Here is a 20,158-nt window from a genome sequence, read left to right as displayed (position 1 = left end):
ATACACATGCATTCTCTTTCATAAACCAACATACTACATATTGACAAGGCACTGTTCCACAGCCAAGCCCATTGTCATCACATGTAGTGCCATTTCAGCTGAACATCCACACAAGCCATTGAGCAGAGAGGTACTTTAGCATTTGAAACAGGAACATTTGCCTCAAATTTGACTCAAGCACAGACCTAGTCTCACTCTGCTAATGTTTGGAAATTACATCTACAAGCTTCAGCCTCAGAATTGGTGGCTTTTTGTCTTTTGTTTGGTGCCTTTATGTGCTGAGAGTCACACTTTGGTAAAAGACCCTGTACACATTTTACCCCATGCAACTGGAACAACCTCAAAACCACTTTATATTCCTCCCAGATGACTACAAATCCAGATTACACAGTCTGTTACAGGAAGAGGGTACATGTTTTTAAGCTTTTGACTTGAAATGTTATCCTCTTGTGCAGACGCTGATTTTAGGTAATGACTCATTGTGTTCGTTTTAGATTTGGTTTTGTAACATCAAAGTTGCCTTCTGGGCCAGGGCTCTGGCAAAAAAAAAAAAAAAAAAAGATTTTCTATGTCAGTTGGACTTACTGATGAATAAAGGTCAATTAATAAAAGAAATTACGTCAGTATAGAACGCGTAAACACATTTAAAATTTTAAGACAAGGGCAAAATATAAAGGGTGTTTTGCAGTCAGCAGAAATGTATCTAGTCACTAACTACAGTTAACTTCACAAAGATAGTGGTTTTGGGGTCGAAGCAAAACACCGAATGAAAATGTAGCGTTTGCCACAATTATAGGGTCATTTACAGGCCAGACACACTATACAAGGGAAAGTGGCACTACCGCACAAACCACAGGTCAGTGTTTATTTCGACACTAGTTCATTCATATCTAGCTAGTAGGTATGACAATGGTTTCAATACAGCCGGCAATCGACTAACTAGCTACCGTTATTCCCCTAAGGACTCCTGTAAGAGACAAAACAAAGACGGACCATGTGTCCACAGAAAACATGCTGTGATGTTTCACGAAAATCTATTGAGCTAGACTAGCTATCTGTGTGAAAAGAGCTTCTGTCGGCTAATCCCATGACAACAATAGCTTGTCTCGTCTTGGTTTAGCTATTCCCTTTACCAAATTACTGTAGCGTTAGCTACCCGGCTAGCTACAGCCGCTGTCTTATTGCCCAAATCTGTGCCCCCCTGTCCTTTTTTCACACCAACCGCCGCAACTTTGTATAAATAACTAGCTATCTCAGTGGCTAACGAGGTATCTGCTTACAGCTAGATCGCTACTTCTTGTGTTCACAGGCAAATGCATTAGCTAACCAACTAGCTTGGTAAAGAAAAGCTTGAAACCCGTTTGATTAGCTAGCGATGGCTGTACCTAGCAACTTGGCAAGCTACAGCTGGCTAAATGAACATGCGAAAATAATATTCAGCATTTATACCTAGCTTGATGTGCTCTGTCTTAATGTCGGCATCCAGACATTTGATGGTTCCGAGGCTGATCTTGGATATTGATGTCTGTTTAATCTGACAGTAATACTGTCATGCACGGCTTCGCTGATCACTCAATGTAGTTTTCTTTTTTTCCTCCCTCTCTCTCTTCCACTGACCTCCAATCCGTTTACTGTATAAATACGAGCACCAATCTCGCTTCTTGCCGACGTGTATAGTATAAAGGCGCACGTAAAATTCACTTTGAGCGTCCCATCTGAGTAGCGGATTCTGTGACGGCTATTAGTAGCATGGGTGCGAGCAATACCAGTTTTGTGTAGACGTTTATATGATAACAGGATTAGTATAAGGTATCTAGCACAAAGAACAGACGTTTGTCAAGAATGTTAACATGCACCGTTGAACTGTAATCATCACAGTTTTTTTCTGCGCTGTGTTGGCATTAATGGATCCGACCTTACTATCTTAAATTCCTCGTAAAGAGAGTTTAAATCGTGATAAGGTGCACACTATAAAAAAATCTACGACAATCTATTTGTGAATCAGAGGGTTGACCCACGTGGCATTCTGTTAAAAAAAATCCTCCTTTACTTAATTAGTTTCCATGCTCCACCGATCCTGCTATTAATTGCTGTGCTACAGTTTATTTCCCAAAGGCAATGGCTTCCTTATGATTTCCTGTATTGCATAAACTGACACTAAGTAATTCCACATGGATTTAAGACCTCAAATACCCACACTCTTCCCTGTTGTGTCGCTGAGCAGTCCCTCGTTTTGGCTGTAGGATATTAAAGGAAGTGCTTTCGTTGTTTGTGGAAACACAGATTTAGGTTTTGCTTACAGTGTATGTACTCAATACATTGTGCTCAGTAATTTGAATTAAAATGTGTGTTTTGAATTGTACTCTTCACTTGGATCTACGTTTCCCAGCACCAGGCCAAAGGAAAAGATGTTAATAGAAATGCTTAATATGTCTATCCAGATAGTACTCAGTGGTTTACTTTTTTGAGCAGTGGTTATGTCACTGCACTTGAAAACTAAGTTCTCAATGAATTACAAAAGAGAATATGCTCAAGCTTGTTACAGCAGTCTTCTTTTGTCTGTATTTCCCATTTCGAGGCGATTTGATTCTCTGGAAACTCACATCGGTGTTGCCTTATTGTCATTCTGTCCCTGTTTCTTCTCTGAAGATGGAATCCCTGATGCAGACTTTGCTGTCTGACACCATAAAGCGCCTCATCACAGCGATATGCCTCTGCTCTGCCGGACAGCACTCAACAATGGGCAAAATACTTTACCTAGCAATCATAATTTGCAATGATTATAATGACCTAATAATCATAAATGTATTACTGTTTATTATTATGGTTATATAGTTTGCTTTTACAGTGGGGAACACAATAAGCTACACCAAAAAAAGGATGTAGTAAAACAAAACCACACACACACACAAATACACAAACATATACATTCAGAAAGAAAGCAACAGAAATTGTTATCTTAAAGGAATAACAATCTTGAAACATAATTCCTCTTTAAAGGTCTGTAAGATTATCGTGTTGACTACAAGTCAGGGATGTTCTGATGACCCCTGCTGGCTGCATGTAAGAACTACAAGAACACACCCATAAACCAGGCTGCTGATCGTCAGTCATTTGAGCAATAGGGTGCAGAAGCCCTGTATGCCAAAATATAAATATTTTATCTATAATGAGGTTTTGTCTCGACTTAATTCAGACGCACTACAAACAGAACGATTGACCACTCCACTTGGAGGAATTCAGAATTTAACCTCACCGGCACATACATCACAGAGAGGTGGAAGACCCAATGCATTAATTTTATAGAACCCACGACGAAACCAAGAGTCTGAACTTGCTGCATACATTTGATGTATAATGAACACGTTAAAGCACAGAAATAACGTGGGCGCGTTTCTGATTGGAACGACTTTCACGTTATTATCACTTCTGAATGTAGCGTACTCGTTTTTTTCATTTCTTATAATAGGTATCAAACTAAGCGTATAACGCATCTACAGTAAATGGGTAAAATTTGTCATTCATTTCTGGAAGATGCTAACGTACATCACATATCTATATTACCATACAAAGATACTGCAGTGATATGGCTGCATAGACGGGGTTACATATTATTAGAACGGTAATAAAAATGCCTCGTTCAAGTCTCTATCACAACACTTTCCCAAAGAAAGGGCGGATTACGCGCAAGTTATACTTGCTTTACGGTAAAGACCTTTGTCCCCGGAAATCATAACCATATTGTTTCTTCAAATCAGAACGCAGCAGCGCATGATTGACAACGCTATGGTCTAGTAGACAATTTCAAGGAGATGACGAATACACTACATAAACCAATAGTGATCGGCAGTGGGAGGGGCCATTTATGCGTTTCTGTAAGGGGGTAGGAAAAGGAAGAGGGGTCCAGCAGCGAAATGGGCCGTAAAACGGCTCCTCCGTTTTGTTTTTAAAATTGAAGGGATGGGTTGTAGAGTAGAATCATGCTTCAGTTGTGTGTATTATAAAAACTATAATCCGTAGATACGCTGACAGGACGTACAAGTGAGGTAAGATATCCGTCATTTCATTTTGATTGCCAGCTAGGTATAATAGTGGCCGACTAGCTGTTATTGTAGCTGCTTAGCTAACTCGCCTGAAAGCAAAGTCGGGCTGTTGGCTAGCTATCTATTTATCATATTAGCATTAACCGAACTTTGATAAACGTCGGTGGTAGCTAGCTAGCTGGCGATCGAGTCAGTCTGGTGATTATCACTATTTCTCTGTCTCCCTTTGCCACCGCTGGCTCCCAAGCTCGTAGCGAAGCACTGCGATGCTCTGTTAGCAGCGGGGGGCGGGGAGCGCTTGCTAGCGATCCAGCTACACAGCAAAACAGCTGACTAGGTTGCTCGCTAGCCTAGCTAGGCTACATCACAGGTGTTTTCGTGATGTTGCTGCGTGGTTTGGTAGCGCTGCCTACGTTCAGTGCAAAGATTAAATAAATAATAAGTAACTGGTTAGCATTGGAATTGGAGTTTGACTCAGTCACCAGAACACCAGCACAGTTTGCCTGTAAACCATTAGCTAATGATAACGCTATCGGAAAGTATCACAGCTGTTTGTAATGCTTTTTCTCATTCCTTGTGGCTTGCGATTTCCTGATCTTCGGCTGGTGGGTTGAAATGTTAAATTAGCCAACGCAGAGCCTGTCTGCTTTGCCTGTTATGTATGTGAGTGTTCACATTCAGCTATTACGGTGGTGATTTCGGGTTGTGAGTAGTTTACATATTCATTTTTATTGGTGTATGACACCAGGCCAGATTTCATAAATGCAGGTTTGAAATTCTACTGTAAATATAGGTGTGATCGGACTCGTATAGGCCGTTATCTACTCTGGACGTATTTCCCTCACCCGAAAACACGTCAGATGGTGTCATGCCCATCAAAAGAAACCACGTCGCTGTTGCTTAATGTATGTCATGCCGAAGGAGCAGATTACGACGCTTAATGTTTAGCTAGTTGATCCTTTAAAGTTCCACGTGATTGCTGGAGGACGCTAGTCGCATATATGGGAGTAAGATTTGATTTGCCAAGCCATGTCTACACGGTCGATGTAAAACTTTTGTCGTACAGTTCCCTGTGCCCTGCAGTAAACGCCATGAACCTTTCCACCGCCGTCAAAGAAGAGACCTCTAAAGTGTCGTTCCTAGTTTATGGTTGCTTGGGTAAACAGCATGCTCTCACGTTTACTGACTGAGAAATATCTCCGCTTTGGTAAAAATGTTTTTCTCTCCTTGCTCCAGCCTCCGGAAGGGTCCCACAGGGTACTGCAGGGGAACGCGGCCTCCTGCCAGCCATTTTAAATGAGAATGTCCCTAGCACAGAGAGTGCTGCTGACCTGGATCTTCACCCTGGTCTTCCTCATCATGCTGGTGCTGAAGCTGGATGAGAAGGTCCAGTGGAACTGGTTCCTCATCTTCCTCCCCGTCTGGGTCTTCGATGCCATCCTCCTCCTCATGCTCATCGTCAAGATGGCGGGCCGCTGCAAGCCGGGCTACGACCCGCGCAACGGCTCGCAGGACCTGAGGAAGAAGGCGTGGTACCTGGTGGCCATGCTGCTGAAGCTGGCCTTCTGCCTCACGCTGTGTGCCCGGCTGCAGCACCTCACCGACATGAAGCTGACGTTCGTCTGCATCCCGCTCTGGGCCCTCCTCATAGGCGCCATGGCCGAGCTGGGCTACAACATCTTCCCCGACAGAAGAGACTAACAGGTTTTCCGTTTCCGAGAGGAAGGGGGCGACCCCCGCCCCCCCCGGCCCTCTCGCCCAAGCAAGAACACGCATCCTTCTCCCCGACGGGGGAAAGCCACCTGTGCCAACAGCACCGCCCGGCCGGCAGCCAGAGGGGGGGCTTAGCGGGGGGTTTCCAGCCGGGGGAGTCACGTGGACCGCCGGGAATTCTGGGAAGGGCCGGTCGTCTCGCAGAGCTGCAGCTGTTTGGCAGGGAGCCGGGTTCAAAAGAAAGGGGGTGTTTCTGCATCAGCGTTTCCTTCTGCATCGTCTGTGCCGCGCCCACCGAGACCCTCTCGTTCCGCCTGGAGTTGTCCGTCATTCTCTTAGGGAGGCTTGCCTTTGGGAGGGTCGCCTGCATTCCGGACAGCGTCTCGGCCATCACTACCCCTCATCTTTACAGGACTCTGAATGCAGCATCCTTTGCATCTTTGAAAATAATATTTTGAAAGAAAATGCATACATGTCTTGTTATGTGTATTCTGTGAATAAAAAATGTGGTGTTGAGATCGTTTCAGAATGATTCAGGTTGTGATTGTGATTCAGAATGATTCAGGTATTGTTTTGAGAGATTTCTTTTTGTATTCCTTGTTAACCTTTATAAACCTGGACAGCACTGTACTGTGTACACACTTCTGGTTTGTTTCAATAGGTGGCAGCATTAATCATGTCTGCCTTCCTGTTAAGAGATTTTACCCCCAAAACCTGTGTTTAAGATTTATAAATGATTAGATTTGCTCACAGAAATGGCAGTGTTTAAATCTGTCAGTCTGAATTGAAATCTCAGTGAGACAGCATCACTGGCACCTCAGGTCCTTGACCTAAAGCAGCTGGAATCACAGCGGAAACTCAAACGCACATCCTGACTCAGCACAGTGCACAGCTGAGCAGGGCTGCGACTCCACCTGAAAACGGGGTTAAAATTTAACAAGCTCTAACAGACAGTTTTCCTTGTAAAATTCTCAAAAAAGTGACAGGATGAATATAAAATGTCCGCCTCGGAAGAAGAACCCTGCGATTTTTGTAACATCTTAAATGCCTTAAATGTGCTTAGTTTGAAGAATGGAGCTTTTTCTGTTCAGCTGAATCGTGCTTGCTGTGTATCACACACGTGTGTGTGTGTGTGTCCGTCCTCAGCAGCGGCTGTAAGGTCAGCTACGGCAGAGGAACCTCCCTGGTTTTAATCTCGTGTTCGGGAGTGAACCGAGCTCGTCGGTCTGTGGTGCTGTGCGTGTCTGCAGAACAGCAAGTGCTGGTAAGAGGACACATCTGTGTGTGTGTGTGTGCGTGCGCGCGAGAGAGTGAGTGTGTGCGTGTGTGTGCACGCATGCGAGTGAGTGAGTGAGTGCGTGTGTGTGGGCCGTTCCCAGTGTGGTGTCTCTCAAGCAAGCGCCGGCGCGGCTGCTAAATCCCTCTCCGAGGACGATCCCAAAACCGCCGAGGCGCTAAGTGTCACCAGACGCCGCTGCGGCGCGTTGGACCGGGCGGGCCACGCCTCCCGAAGCTGCGCCGATTCTGAGGTCACCGTTTTCCTGCTGACATTCCACAGTGCGGGAGGCAGGCCAAGAGCACGCCCCCTACTGGCAGCTGCCGGAGCTGCACGCCTGTGCACTGACTGTGCTTCAGCTCCCTTCGCAGAGCTAACAGAGCTAACACAGCCCTCAGGGGCTAAGCAGACAACAGGCCAAACATTCACTGCGCACATTAGACACCCCGCTTCACTGGACCAGACCCCCCCCTTTATCCACCACGCATTCAGCTTTTCCCTCCGTCCCACCCTCCATATCCAGGTCAAGACCGCAAAGCTGAGAGGTAACTGGAGACGTACTAATTTCTGCCAGACTTGTCATATCACAGCATTTTTCACTGCCGTGTTTGTGTGTTTTAAAGTGGCCTGACACACATGATGGTCACTGTATTTGACAGACATGTAAAGTAACTTGCCAACATCCTGAATTATCAGGTATATTATTATTAATTAGTTTCTTAATTAGTGATTAATTCTTAATTAGTGATTAAGAATTAAATTAATCAGTTGTCAGTTTAATTTTACAGTACGTGTTTCAGGAAGCAGCAGCCTAGCTGCCATGATGGGCAATCAGCACAACTGGAACACAGAAACCTTTCTGCCGTGTACAGGATGCTAATGTGGACCAGCTTTAACACACAATGCCCTGCTGAGGCTGGGCCCTCCTGTCTGAAAGCGCTCTCTAACACATAGCACACGGACACACACACACAACGCAACGGACCAGCGGAGAGCAACAGAACGTGGTGCGATTTCCCTCCTTGTGCAAATCCACAGCCTTGGAGGTTTCTGAGGATAAGTCGGACCAGCCCCACGAGGCCCAGAAGAGTGCTGATACGCCCTCAGGTCTCCTACTGACAAGCTGACCTCAGACCAGTCCCCAGCAGGTCCACAGCTCTAGGGAGCACATCTGGCCTGTCCTTGACTGATCCCAGCGCAGGTGTTTTCTGGTCTCCCTGGTACAGACTCGGCATCGGCGCCGTGGCTGTAATCTCACATTCCAGAACTGCTGAGCTCATCCTCACCGCTCAAGCGTGTGGGCGTCTTGCATAACGCACCGCCCGGCAGAGCCCAGCGCTAATCCCACTCCAGCTCTGACTGCACTCAGCAGAGCCAGGGCGCGCTCAAAGAGCCAGCACTAACAAGCAGGAGTCCTGCTAACACTCACAGAACCAGCGCTAACAAACAGGAGTCCCGCTAACACAGAACCAGCGCTAACAACCAGAAATCCCGCTAACTCTCAGAGAGACTTCACACCGCCTTCTGGCAACTTCCAATCAGATCCGACTCTGTTCTATCAGGACGGCGTGGAGAGCGCAGAAACACACGGCTTCAGCGCGACCACCTGGCAGCCTCCCAGCAACCTTGGGAGGAGATTTCAGCACTTGCCTCCTTCACAGTTTAGTTCATACCTCTGATCCAAGACACAAATACCGAACTGAGCGCTGTGCACTGCATGTGAACAGGAAATGCCTGGTATCGCTCACACTGCATTTAAAATGCATGTTCTCTGCAGCAAAGCGTCCCAACACACTAAAACAATTCAGCCAAATCAAATTTGCAGAGAGGGGCTCCATCGGACAGGAGGATTCAGGGGAGAAAGTGTAAGGCTGCTTTGTGGCTTCATTTTCTCTTTTTTTTTTTTTTTTTTTTTTGAAAAGACCGACATCTAGAAACCCATTTAAAAACAGCACCTATCTTAACACTTCAGAAATTATGAAGCAAATTCTGTGGTGATCCTATGCCTTTAATTTGTCATTTATCTTCAAACATAGTTGTCTAGGTTCTACACAGAGTAACCATGAACTTTCGGGGATATATCAGATAATGGAAGAACGCACTGCGGTCTGGTGACCCTCCTCTCCTTCAGTCTTTCCCGCCCTATGCCCTTCGTTCAGTGTAGCCCTTGTTTAAACAACAACGTTCCAATATTGTGAACCTTTATTAGGAGGTTCTTACTTAAGTATAAATCACACTACAAGTTTAGAAAAAAAAAAGTTATTTACACTACAGTGCTGACATTTTTAAATGGAACAAAAAAAAATTGATATAAATAAGCTCTATGGAAAAGCCCGGATTCATTTAAAGAATTCTGTCTCATCTTACAAAAAATATATATGTTCATGTCAGCTCTAATACATCTATAACCTACAACTTAAAAATATATTATTTAAGGACCTGTTTATTTCAAACCTGCAGTACGACAGTGCAGTGGGCCCTAAGTGCTTTGATAGTTCACAGTTCCGGACAGGCACTGAGGAATGTTACAAGCTACATTTGCTATGTATTCATTCAGTAACAGAGTAGAGCGCAAGGGGCTAGCTCGCCCCAGAGAGCTTACATAACCCATATAGTACATCACACTTTTTTTTCCTTTAATATTGTAAAAACAAAAAAACAAACAAAAAAAGCCATTTAGAAACAATATGTACAAATCAGTATAAAAAGTCTTCCTGCTGCTCGTGCAGGTGGGCTTTTATTGAGGGGCGTGGCCGAGTGTCCTGGGGGATGATGGGAGCCTTTGGGTACAGCGTGTCCTTTGATTTGTCGCTCCGGGGCTGTGGGGCGGGGCTCCGGCTCTCGGGGGGCTTGGCCGGAGCGGTTCGACATTCTGAGGGGTGCTGCTGTGGTCTGGGCCTGCTCTCCGCCTGGGCGGGTGGTGCGGGCGGGGCGGGCTGCTTGGCGCTCTTCTCCAGGGGTACCTCTGCAGGTTCCGCTTTGATTTCGGGAAGGGGAGTGTCCCTCGGGGGCTGGGAGTCCGTGTGGGTTGGGGTGGGGGTGTGTGCGGGGATGGGGGCGGGGGCGGGGGTTTCCGGGTGTTCCTCGGCCTCCTGCTTGACGCTCACCGCCTCCGGGCCGGCGCTGGCCTCCGCTCTCTCCTCCTCCTCCTGCTCCTCCTGCTCCTCCTGGTGGTACTGTTTCAAGCGGATGTGCCAGGCCAGGCTGCAGACGGACGACACTGTCTTGAATTGGTGCACCACGTTGCGGGGGATGTAGTAGATGTCGTTGTCGTACAGCTGGATCCGGGCGTAGCGGATGCCCTCCCGGCGCAGCTGGTTCAGCTTGGCATCGTCCACCCACTGCACACACTGCGAGAGAGAGAGACAGAGAGAGAGAGAGAGAGAGCGAGAGAGAGAGAGAGAGAGAGAGAGAGAGAGAGAGAGAGCGAGAGAGAGAGAGAGAGAGAGCGAGAGAGAGAGAGGGAGAGAGACAGGGAGGGAAAGCGTTACAGGTGCATATACCACTGTACAGAGGAGGAAAGAGTTCAGCACATTTCCCCACATTTTTAACCACAGTCCCAGATACCCCGTTACTGACCCTCGCTCACCACGGGTTTCCACATGTAAAATACATTAGATAAAACGCTGATCTTAACAGGAATGGCCATCTCATACAACACAGAGAGACGCTGTGCGATCCCTGACCTAAACAAGCACGAGTGAGTGACTGTGGGCGCAAACACAGGGCCACGCAGTTCTGCGCTCTGCCAGCAGGTGGCAGTGCTGCTGAGAGGGGAGGCCCTGGGGAGCTGCTCTCACCTGGGACAGGGGCGGCTCGTGAAGGTCCAGCTGCAGCCTCTGCGCCACCTCGGCGAAGTCTCCGGCGTGGAAGCAGATCACGTCTTTGGTTATTCGAGGGGGATCCCCACTGCAGAGAGGACGAAATGTTCGCGATCAGAAGAGCTTTCCTGGAGGACTTACCCTCACTTACCACTTACAGTGCGCAGGAAAACAGACCCCATACGACACATCAGCATTCTGTATAAAGAGCTCCCACACAGCTGAAATCCCAGCACTCTGCTGGCCTGGTTAATCAGAGCTAATGCCGCTGAATTCGAGCCATGTAAGCGGAGTGTCTCTGATGTGGGCATGAGCGGAGAGACGGATTGGTCAGGACGTGAAACACCTTTCTGTGCATGCCACACAGTTTGCGCTTTCCCTGCCAATCTCACAGTTTACACCGAATCCTCCAAAACCAGGAGCAAACACACAGAAAGGAATGAAAGATTGTTATGTGACTAAAACGGACAGTTCTCAAACTGATCCAAAGCTCATCACTGGCCACCTGACGGCACATAAACATTAACCTCACAGACACCAGCAGAGGGGTTGACTGGTGAGTGAGCCACATACTGTCAGTACAGGACTGTGTGCTGGTGTGTGTGAGCATGGGTTCATGTCTGTGTGGCTGTGTGTGCAGGTGTGTGTGTGTGTGTATGAGTATGTGTGAGTGCATGTAACATGAGAGTGCGTGTATTTCTGTAAATTTAAGTGTGTGCATGTATTTGCACGTGCGAGTATGCGGGTTGTACCATTCTCCGCAGTGCACCGCTTTCAGCACGCCCACCGCCGCCGTGGTCTGCCGCTCGAACCCCTGGCCGATGTGGTCGGCGTGGGCCCGCGTCCGGTCCTCAAACAGCATCTCACGCGGTTCGCTGGCCCGAGGTAGGTACTGCAGGTTTTTGATTTCATTGGTAGACCTGCGGACACAGAGCACCGCCTTCAGAACACCTGAGGAATTAACAAGGCAGATCTTCCTTCTGTTCCCAAGTCAGCTGCCAACCGGGAAAAGGCCACAAAAGCCAACAGCGAGACAGCGCTGCTGGAGGGAAAACATCTGGAGAATGTTTGGAGAACGTCTGGAGAATGCAACCACACGGCCTCCACACTCTCCCAGCCTGTGCCTCACACCTGCACACTGCATCACGCAGGAAATGCAAAAGCACCCCCCCCCCAGAGATGGGGACTCGGGTTTGCTGCTTGGACTCGAGTTGCACTTAGGTCGCGCACACAGTGACTTGAGAGGTGACTTGAGACTCTTCCTCAAAAGACTTGAGACTCGACACAGACTCGAGATTTGGGACTCGTGAACAATCTATTTTATAGGCGGATTAACATTAACCCTTTCACACAATACTTATTTTATGCTATGTATCGTGTTTTCATTAGCGTTTTAAGATTCTCATAGATTTCACCGCCGCATTTGCTATATTTCTTAAGCAGACTCTAGTCTCAAATCGCATACGAGCAAATACATTCCCCAAAAGCAGGTCCGTAGAACTGAAAGGGCTAAATTTGTGGGAAATGGAATGTCAAGGAATAAAAGAACAGCACTGTTCAGATGTTTGAGTGGGTTTCTGCAGTGCAGAGAATAAGAGGAGACATTCTGCCTCTGGTAGTAGAACAAACATTGTGCTCTGCCTAAAGTTTGATTCTCTTGTTTTAATTAGCATAACAATGATCAGATTTGGAGGTGTGAGGAGGAGAAGTCTTTCCGGAATCTGTTCGGAATGGTTTGCTGGGAGGAATAACTATAGGATGAACTGAGAAAGCTTTAGGCCCATTCTGAGAGTGCTGATGGAGAAAGCTTGAGACCTTGTTTACCTACAGCAATACTGCAGTCCTTCCAAATCACAAAGTACTCACCTAGTATAATAAACTTAAACTGGCATAAACAGGCTCCATAGTAAATAAACTGCTGCCCTAAGCTATGTCTGAAAATGGAACTGGAGTCCTTCCTTAGTCTCTTCAATCCCAGCATGCCTGGGGAGCCTGTCAGTAGACTCCTCATGCACTAACCGTCACTGACACCCCCGTTACAGTAAAAGCCATCACTGCTGCTACTGCATCCAGACTACCACAGCCAAACAGTGACTGTGGTGAGCAGGACAGGGGGATGCCTGCTCTGCTCAGAGCTTACTGCTGATGCAGCTGTTCCTGCGGCAACAACCCGGATCTGCAGGGCAGACATGCAGGCCCAAACTCAGCCAAGCCCACACGAAAACCGGGGAGAACCCAGAGTCTGACTCTGTTCCTCCGGCTGAGGGAAGTACAAAGATGGCGCGTTCCACAGGAACGCAGGACGGCGCAGTCTGGGGTAGTTTCCAGGGTGAGGGATCTGTGGCTCATTTAAAGGCGGGATGAGGGTTTCCTTCCACTAATCGATGCAGACCAGATCGCCGAGCTCAAATTTATTTCTGACGTCATACGTCACGCAACTGCACTGAATACACTCAGAAGCGAGACAGCGCTAAAAGCCGTGCCCATCAAATCCGGTCCCGGCCGCTCTGCAGTTTCCCCGCTCTGCAACAGGCTGCCGTTTCAGATCAGACTAGACTGTGTCTAACACAGACGCTGGGACACCAGATCCAGCCGGGTAACCTGCAGGATGGCACCGCACTCCAGGCCTGACTGCCATGATACTTACAGGACGTCACACTTCAGAGAGCGAGCTCTGGAGAGCGAGCAGACGCTTCAGAGAGCGAGAGGCGCTTCAGAGAGCGAGAGGCGCTTCAGAGAGCGAGGAGACGCTCCAGAGAGCGAGGAGACGCTCCAGAGAGCACCGGTGCCGCTCACCTCTGCCCATCACTGCGAGGAAACACCTGCTCTGGTGACATTTAATACATCAGCAGAGCAGGTACTCGATGCACAGTGATCATCTCCCTGCAGCGCTGCACCACACCAGCAGCCCTGACACCTGCCGCCCCCACCTGCAGCCTCCACCTGCAGCCTCCACCTGCAGCCTCCACCTGCAGCCTCCACCTGCAGCCTCCACCTGCAGCCCCCACCTGCAGTCCCCACCTGCAGCCCCCACCGGACAGAGAGCAGCCCAGTGCAGCACCTACACTGCAACACACTGCTGCTGATGTAGCAGTCAGTGTGAAAATCCCAAAAGGCAGACAGAGCGCATTTCAGCAACAGTAACATTACACACAAAGTCTGGCCCCCAGCAAATCAAAAGGAGAGAAACCGCCTGCTGACGTAAATTACTGGCTGCTGGGTTCACTGTAAAGGCCTGGTTAACTAGGCATAACTTACCTGCTTTACTAATTTACTAGGTAAAACTCACCTACTTTACTATGCACAACTTTACTACTTTACTAGGCATAACTTGCCTCCGTGGCTGCTGCGCGTTAGGGTTAGACTGGTTACAGGGTTTGGTTCCTCCTACCTTTTCCTTTTGAAGGGAGACTTTGGCATGTCTGCGACGGGGATCATCTGCTCCCCCGGCCGCACCCACATGATGGGCCCGTCGTCACTCTCCATGGGGCTCTGCAGCTTCAGGCTGGAGAAGGTGCCCCAGGGCAGGGTGCGCTGGGGAGGGGAGGAGAGAGGGGTTACACACCATCCCCGAATTCAGCTGCGCCTCACACACTGTCCCCGAATTCATCCCCGCCACACACACCGTCCCCGAATTCAGCTGCGCCTCACACACTGTCCCCGAATTCATCCCCGCCACACACACCGTCCCCGAATTCAGCTGCACCTCACTCACACACACACACACACACACACACACACAATATTTCTGTCCGGCTGCCTACTGAGCTCAGAAACACACTGCATGCTGGGTTTCACCTCGCCAGCCTGCCTGCATGCGTGGGAAACACTGTGGAAAATAAGACACATTCCTCCCTGTCAGCCCCCTAGCCGTAACCCCGGAGACGCCTGTCAGCGCCGGGGAAAACTTCTGCCCCGAGGAGCTGTCAGCGGTGTCATCCCACACCACACCTATTCCGACTCATCACCGAGCCCACAGTCTCCCCCGGAGCGTCACCTGGTCAGCCTCCAGGGTCGCTATGGTAACAGCAGCGTGCATGCCACAGAAAACGGAGTTCAAGGTTTGGAGGAGCGCTCATGATGGGATGGCCGAAATTTCCTTTACAAACACACACCTTCTGCAATCCCAGCTCCCGTTTCCCCTACGGCCTGTCAGCTGGACTGCGCTGTGCTGTTGCTATTCCTGCAGAAACCCCAGCTGCCTCCCCCCCGACACCCCGACTCAGCACTCACCTTTAAAAAGGGCGACTCTTCCAACATGCTGAGGAATTCTGGGAAATAATCTCCGACTTCCTCGTCCACCGCCCCCACAAGGCTGATCTGTCTCATAGCTCCAGCTCGATACGTCCCGTGTGAGTAGGTTCTCTTTACCTGGAGGGAGGGAGAGAGGGAGAGGGAGAGAGAGAGAACAAGGGAGAGAGAGAGACGGAGAGGGAGAGAGAGAGAGAGAGAGAGAGAGAGAGAGAGAGAGAGAGAGAGAGAGAGAGAGAGAGGGGTTACTTACTGGTCACAACCTCACCTTCCAAAATCTGCATCACACCACTGCTTTTTGAGCAGGCAACCACACACACAGGATTTAAAACTACGGATTAAAGCTGCATAAAAATAGACAAGCATGTATTGTGCATATTAAAAATGAAAAAAGGAAAGACTGTGCAAATGCTTATCTGTGGACCGAGGCCATGCCCAGAGAATTAATGCATCCGCAGCGGGGACATGTGCCGGAGCAGGAGATCAAACACTGCTCCCCGCGAGAGATTACCGCCCACCCGCTGCTACCCCACGCCCCGCCCGCTGCTATCCCACTCCACCACCCCTCCTCACCTCACAGGACAGCCACACAGCCAATCACAGCACCCGTCTCCGATCCTCTCATTTCCATTACAAACACAGCGGGTACCACACTGCCAAAACCCTTCACATTCTCACACGCTCATCTCTGTTACCTGTCTAACACAAACACAGGCATCACACAGCAGCCTAGCCAATACCTTTATTCAGGGAAAAGTGCTCTCCTGTTCCATACCCAAACACAATATTTACTCACTCCAGGACACACACAATGCCCACAATGCTCCAGGACACAGGTAACCCAGCGAGAGCGCTGTACTCCAGTGAGCGGCAGGAGTAACTGAGCTAGCAATGGCGTCTGCAGCCATGCGGGGAGAACGCCAGAGCCTGAACCACAAGGCCACACTGCTGCCCATCAAAATTTAGGAGCTGTGCGGTCGTTTATGAACTCACTGGAGTTGGCATGTTGGCTGGATCTCTCATCTGCAGAGAAATAGTTTAATAGTTACGGCTAACAGTCATACGCATAACACCCCCCCCCCATCACAGCAGGGGGGCAGCTCTCCACAGACACTCCCTGCTACTCCCCCTGCAGTCAGGGATATGTCCACTGTGACAGACAGACGCTACTCAAGTTTATGACTCGATTTCCATTTCCCCCCCGGGCTCCTTCGATCTCCCTCATTCCCTCACTTTTACAGTACCGCATGATGCTTTTGATCTCAGCGCGCAGAGGCTTCAGTCTGAGTGATGACCTCACGGCTCACACCCCCGCACTGACGGGGTTCGATAGGCAGGCATAAGAATGCCACAGCAAGCAAGGCTCAGTCTCCGCACAGACTGCCGCTTCCCCCATTCACAAAACCTGCAGCACAGCCGCATCACAGGGCCGCCATTACGGCTCCAGCATAGGGCCGCCATTACGGCTCCATTACTCTCCACGTGCTCGTCAGAGCACCACAACGTGAGACCATTTTAAACACCGTTGCTAACTGATTAACCGCCGTAAAACCTCCGTGACGCCATGGTGGAGTGGTACAACGTCTCCCCGGAACAGTCTCGCTGTTACCTGGCGTAAATCGCGCTCTACAAGGGGAAGGTTTGGAAGCGTGCAGGTGAAGCTGCAGAGTGGGCAGGAAACACAGCTGCTGGGAGAGTCAGCACAGGGCACCATGGGTAACACAGGTACGCAGTGTGGCACAGGGCGCCATGGGTAACACAGGTACATGACTACACAGCGGCAGTGTGGCACAGCAGGAAGGAGCAGTACTCGTAACCGAAAGGTTCCCGGTTCGATCCTGCTGTAACCTTAGTGAAGGTACTTAACCCAGAATCGCTGCGTAAATGAATAACACGTAAAAACTGCAACACATGTAAGTCACAAATTGATAGTAACGTAATGAGATGTACATGCCGCTCAGGAGAGAGAGGGACACCCCAGAGAGGGACTCGACGCCTGCCTGTGGCACATAGCTACACCCCCCTTCAGAGGCCAGCCCACAGGGGGAGGGCCAAAACACCAGCGCTGTTACACACAGGCACCAGGGACCACACAGTGCTAAGAGCAGTGTGTGGTCCCTCAAACACACTCCTTTCTGCACAGCACAGTGTGTACAGAGCTGTAAAACACACACACCTCTGCCCTTGTGATCTGTGGGAGTAGATACAGGTGCACAGGTCACATCTGTTTAAATACGGGGTGACCTCACCCCTGACCCTGTCACCTGTGACGCAGAGAAGTGAGAGTGTGACCTCAAACCCCTCCCACACCGGGTCTCTGTCTGTGCCAAGCACCTCACAGATGCGTCCTGCACCAGCAGACACCTTCTGTCTTAGAACAAAAATAACAACAAAAAAGTTAAGTACTCAAGAATTCAGGTTTCAAGGAGATGCTGTGGGCCCACAGAGCATCACCATTCAAAGGGACGCAGTATTTACCAACCTCATAAAGCTGCTTTTTAGGCACAACAACAACTTTAACATTTCTCTTAAAATTTAAAGAGAACAATAGAGACATTAATCCGTGCAACCACAATTCCCCACAGCAGAGACATCCCAGATCAGAGAGAACGCATCTAGCCAATGGTACGTGGAGCAGAAGGGGTGAACTCCTCACGGCCACACCCACTTCCTGCCACGTGACCAATCCCGGCGATCGCCGTGGCAGATGGGGGCGGTCCTGCCTCTGTCTGCCGGGCAGATGTCAGAAGCATCTCCTTCAGCAGCGTGCGGCTCGGAAAGCGGAGCCAGTGGAGCCGGGAGGCTTGGAGGGTGACGTCTGGCTGTTTTTTTTGGTGTAATTGTGCTTTGTGACTTCAGAGGCGACCCCCCCCTCGCCCCCCTCGCCCCCCCCAGCACATGTGGCTCTGGCTCTGCGCTGCCATGCCCTGCTGCTCGCCTTCCTGTGCTCGGAGCGCCAGCGTGAACCCCAAACACAGGCCGCCTCTGTTCCCCTGTCCCGCCGGGCGGGGGCTGGCCGCGCTCTCAGCCTTTTATGGCGCTGAGTCAGAGCACAGCGGCCAGAGCGGGGTGAGGGAGTTCAGCACGGGGGGGGGGGGCGTGCGAAAACACCCGTCTGCACACCGACCCCACAACCCCGTGACCCCCGACACCCCCCTACCAGTGCACACGCCCTCACCTGCATCACCTGCCTGTGTGAGTCAAAGGGCCAATCACACACCAGCACACACACCTGACAGAGCATCACAGCTGCACTCCCCAGCCTGGCTCGCCCCCCCAGGCCGGGTCATACTCCCACCGTTTGGCTGGCTGAATAATGGGCCCCTCTGCGGTGCAGGTAGGTGTTCCACACTGCAGGGGGCGCAGGTGAGTCAGAGCTCTCAGAGAATGAATGCTCTGTTATTACACCATTCAGTTAGTCAGCCGCTACACGCTAACAGGGCTTCCCTGCACACAGCCGAGCTCACGCTGCAGCATTTACACCCACACATCACAAGAGTAAAACTAACAGCCTTACTGTGGCACAGCGAGCTGTAATCCAGAAGGACATAGGTTCCATTCCCAGGTGGGCCGCTGCTCTTGCCCCTTTGCGCAAAGAGCTTAACCCAGGTGGCCTCAATACGTATCCACCTGTATAAACTGATGATGTGTGAAGAGTCGTCTGATAATATAAAATCTAAAAAACAGTAATTAATGAGTTCAGCTCCTGTGTGTTCGTTCAGATGCTTTCAGCTGGCTGGAGGACTGCAGTCTTATAGCTGACCTGAACTCTGTGGGGCACAGCTGCTAGCTGACTGACCTGAACACAGCAACAGCAGCTATGGCAGGGTGTCCCTGAGTGGTGTGATTTGGGGGGCGGGGGGGCAGCTCTTTGGCCCCATGCAGAGTGTGACTGTGAAACATCTCTCTGTCCTCAAATCACACAGGACAAACACCAGCACTCCCCTTCATACAGCGGGTACTGATGAAACGGCAGCCAAAAAAAAAAAAAACCCACAAGCCTTCATGTTTCCTGCTACTTTTTATTACATTATTGCTCATGGGGAAAAACAGCAGCCCCTTATCAGCCAATTTCACAAATTAATAAGCATTCACTGCCACACCGCGCATAAAAGGAAGTAATTAAAAATGAATGGAGTGGATCATCGCCAAAGGTCACAGCGAGTTCCGCACGTCCACCTGGATTTGCAACAGGTGAGCTGACACCTGTAACAGCACCGTGCCTGCTCTGTGCTGGGGGCTGGCCTTTTGAGGTGTGTGAGGGGCACACAGGAGCCCCCAGGCTGCGTTTCGGAGATGGAGCCCGGAACAGAGGCGAGAGAGGGCATTCCCTGGCAGAGCGGGCCACCGGCGCCCGGTATGAGCGTGCCTCTCCCAGGCTGCACGGCGACGCGCTGACCCAGATAATGGCGGCTTAGTGTTTCAGTGTGCCGCTGCCCTTTCAGCAGCTGCAGAAACCCGCCCGCCGCGCTCGGAGCGACGCCAGCACCCGCCCGGGGGGGGGGGGGGGGCTGGGACTGGGGGCGGGGCTGGCGGCAGGGGAGAGGCGGGGCTGGGGTGCCACTGCCCCGGTTTCCCTCTCAAAGGTCAGGCTGGCAGGGGCCGCTGAGCCTCTCCCTGCTGCCAAATATCCAGCTCCCTCAGCGGCCCTGACGCCACAGACTGACTCACACCCCACAGCCTGCAGAGCGGCCCAAAAGAGAGCAGCCACTCTGCGCGGTCACCTAATAATTACTCACACACACACACACACACACAGGCGCACACACACACACACACACACACACACAGGCGCACACACACACACAGGCGCACACACACACACACACACAGGCGCACACACACACACACACACAGGCACACACACACAGGCGCGCACACACACACACACACACACAGGCGCGCACACACACACACACACAGGCACACACACACACACACACACACACACAGGCGCACACACACACACAGGCACAGGCGCACACACACACACAGGCACAGGCGCACACACACACACACACACACACACACAGGCGCGCACACACACACACACA

General features: G+C 50.2%; 3 protein-coding genes across 6 annotated transcripts in view; 1 reads left to right on the top strand and 2 right to left on the bottom strand.

The window, feature by feature from the left end:
- Positions 1 to 1,612, bottom strand: part of LOC118770127 (putative homeodomain transcription factor 2) — a 48,897-nt gene extending 47,285 nt beyond the window's left edge. For all 3 annotated transcript variants that reach the window (XM_036517585.1, XM_036517587.1, XM_036517586.1), the window contains exon 1: positions 1,450 to 1,612. The gene's annotated coding sequence lies outside the window, so the exon portion shown is untranslated. The remainder of the gene's footprint in view (positions 1 to 1,449) is intronic.
- A 2,280-nt stretch (positions 1,613 to 3,892) lies between these two features.
- Positions 3,893 to 6,177, top strand: tmem60 (transmembrane protein 60). 2 transcript variants are annotated; one of them, XM_036518243.1, is made up of 2 exons: positions 3,893 to 4,046; positions 5,280 to 6,177. In XM_036518243.1, the coding sequence occupies exon 2, from the start codon at positions 5,340 to 5,342 to the stop codon at positions 5,742 to 5,744; it is 405 nt and encodes a 134-aa protein (XP_036374136.1). In that variant the 5' UTR covers positions 3,893 to 4,046; positions 5,280 to 5,339; the 3' UTR covers positions 5,745 to 6,177. The 2 variants fall into 2 exon arrangements, with proteins under 2 accessions (XP_036374136.1, XP_036374137.1); XM_036518244.1 differs by lacking the exon at positions 3,893 to 4,046 and adding an exon at positions 4,554 to 4,648.
- A 2,852-nt stretch (positions 6,178 to 9,029) lies between these two features.
- LOC118770295 (lysine-specific demethylase RSBN1L-like) overlaps positions 9,030 to 20,158 on the bottom strand; it is a 39,445-nt gene continuing 28,316 nt past the window's right edge. Inside the window, exons 4-8 of the mRNA XM_036517881.1 lie at positions 15,087 to 15,224; positions 14,245 to 14,387; positions 11,606 to 11,773; positions 10,833 to 10,941; positions 9,030 to 10,382 (exon numbers count right to left, since the gene is read on the bottom strand). Coding sequence (XP_036373774.1) covers positions 9,729 to 10,382; positions 10,833 to 10,941; positions 11,606 to 11,773; positions 14,245 to 14,387; positions 15,087 to 15,224 — 1,212 coding nt within the window. The 3' untranslated portion in view covers positions 9,030 to 9,728. The remainder of the gene's footprint in view (positions 10,383 to 10,832; positions 10,942 to 11,605; positions 11,774 to 14,244; positions 14,388 to 15,086; positions 15,225 to 20,158) is intronic.

This window comes from Megalops cyprinoides, chromosome 23, assembly GCF_013368585.1.
Source record: "Megalops cyprinoides isolate fMegCyp1 chromosome 23, fMegCyp1.pri, whole genome shotgun sequence".
Taxonomy (NCBI): Eukaryota; Metazoa; Chordata; class Actinopteri; order Elopiformes; family Megalopidae; genus Megalops; species Megalops cyprinoides.
Note: the sequence above shows the minus strand (reverse complement) of the source record. Positions and strands in the feature narration are given on the sequence as shown.

Bases quoted from the DNA above. Each gene is read 5' to 3' on its own strand.
- tmem60 (XM_036518243.1), top strand. From the start codon at position 5,340: ATGAGAATGTCCCTAGCACAGAGAGTGCTGCTGACCTGGATCTTCACC.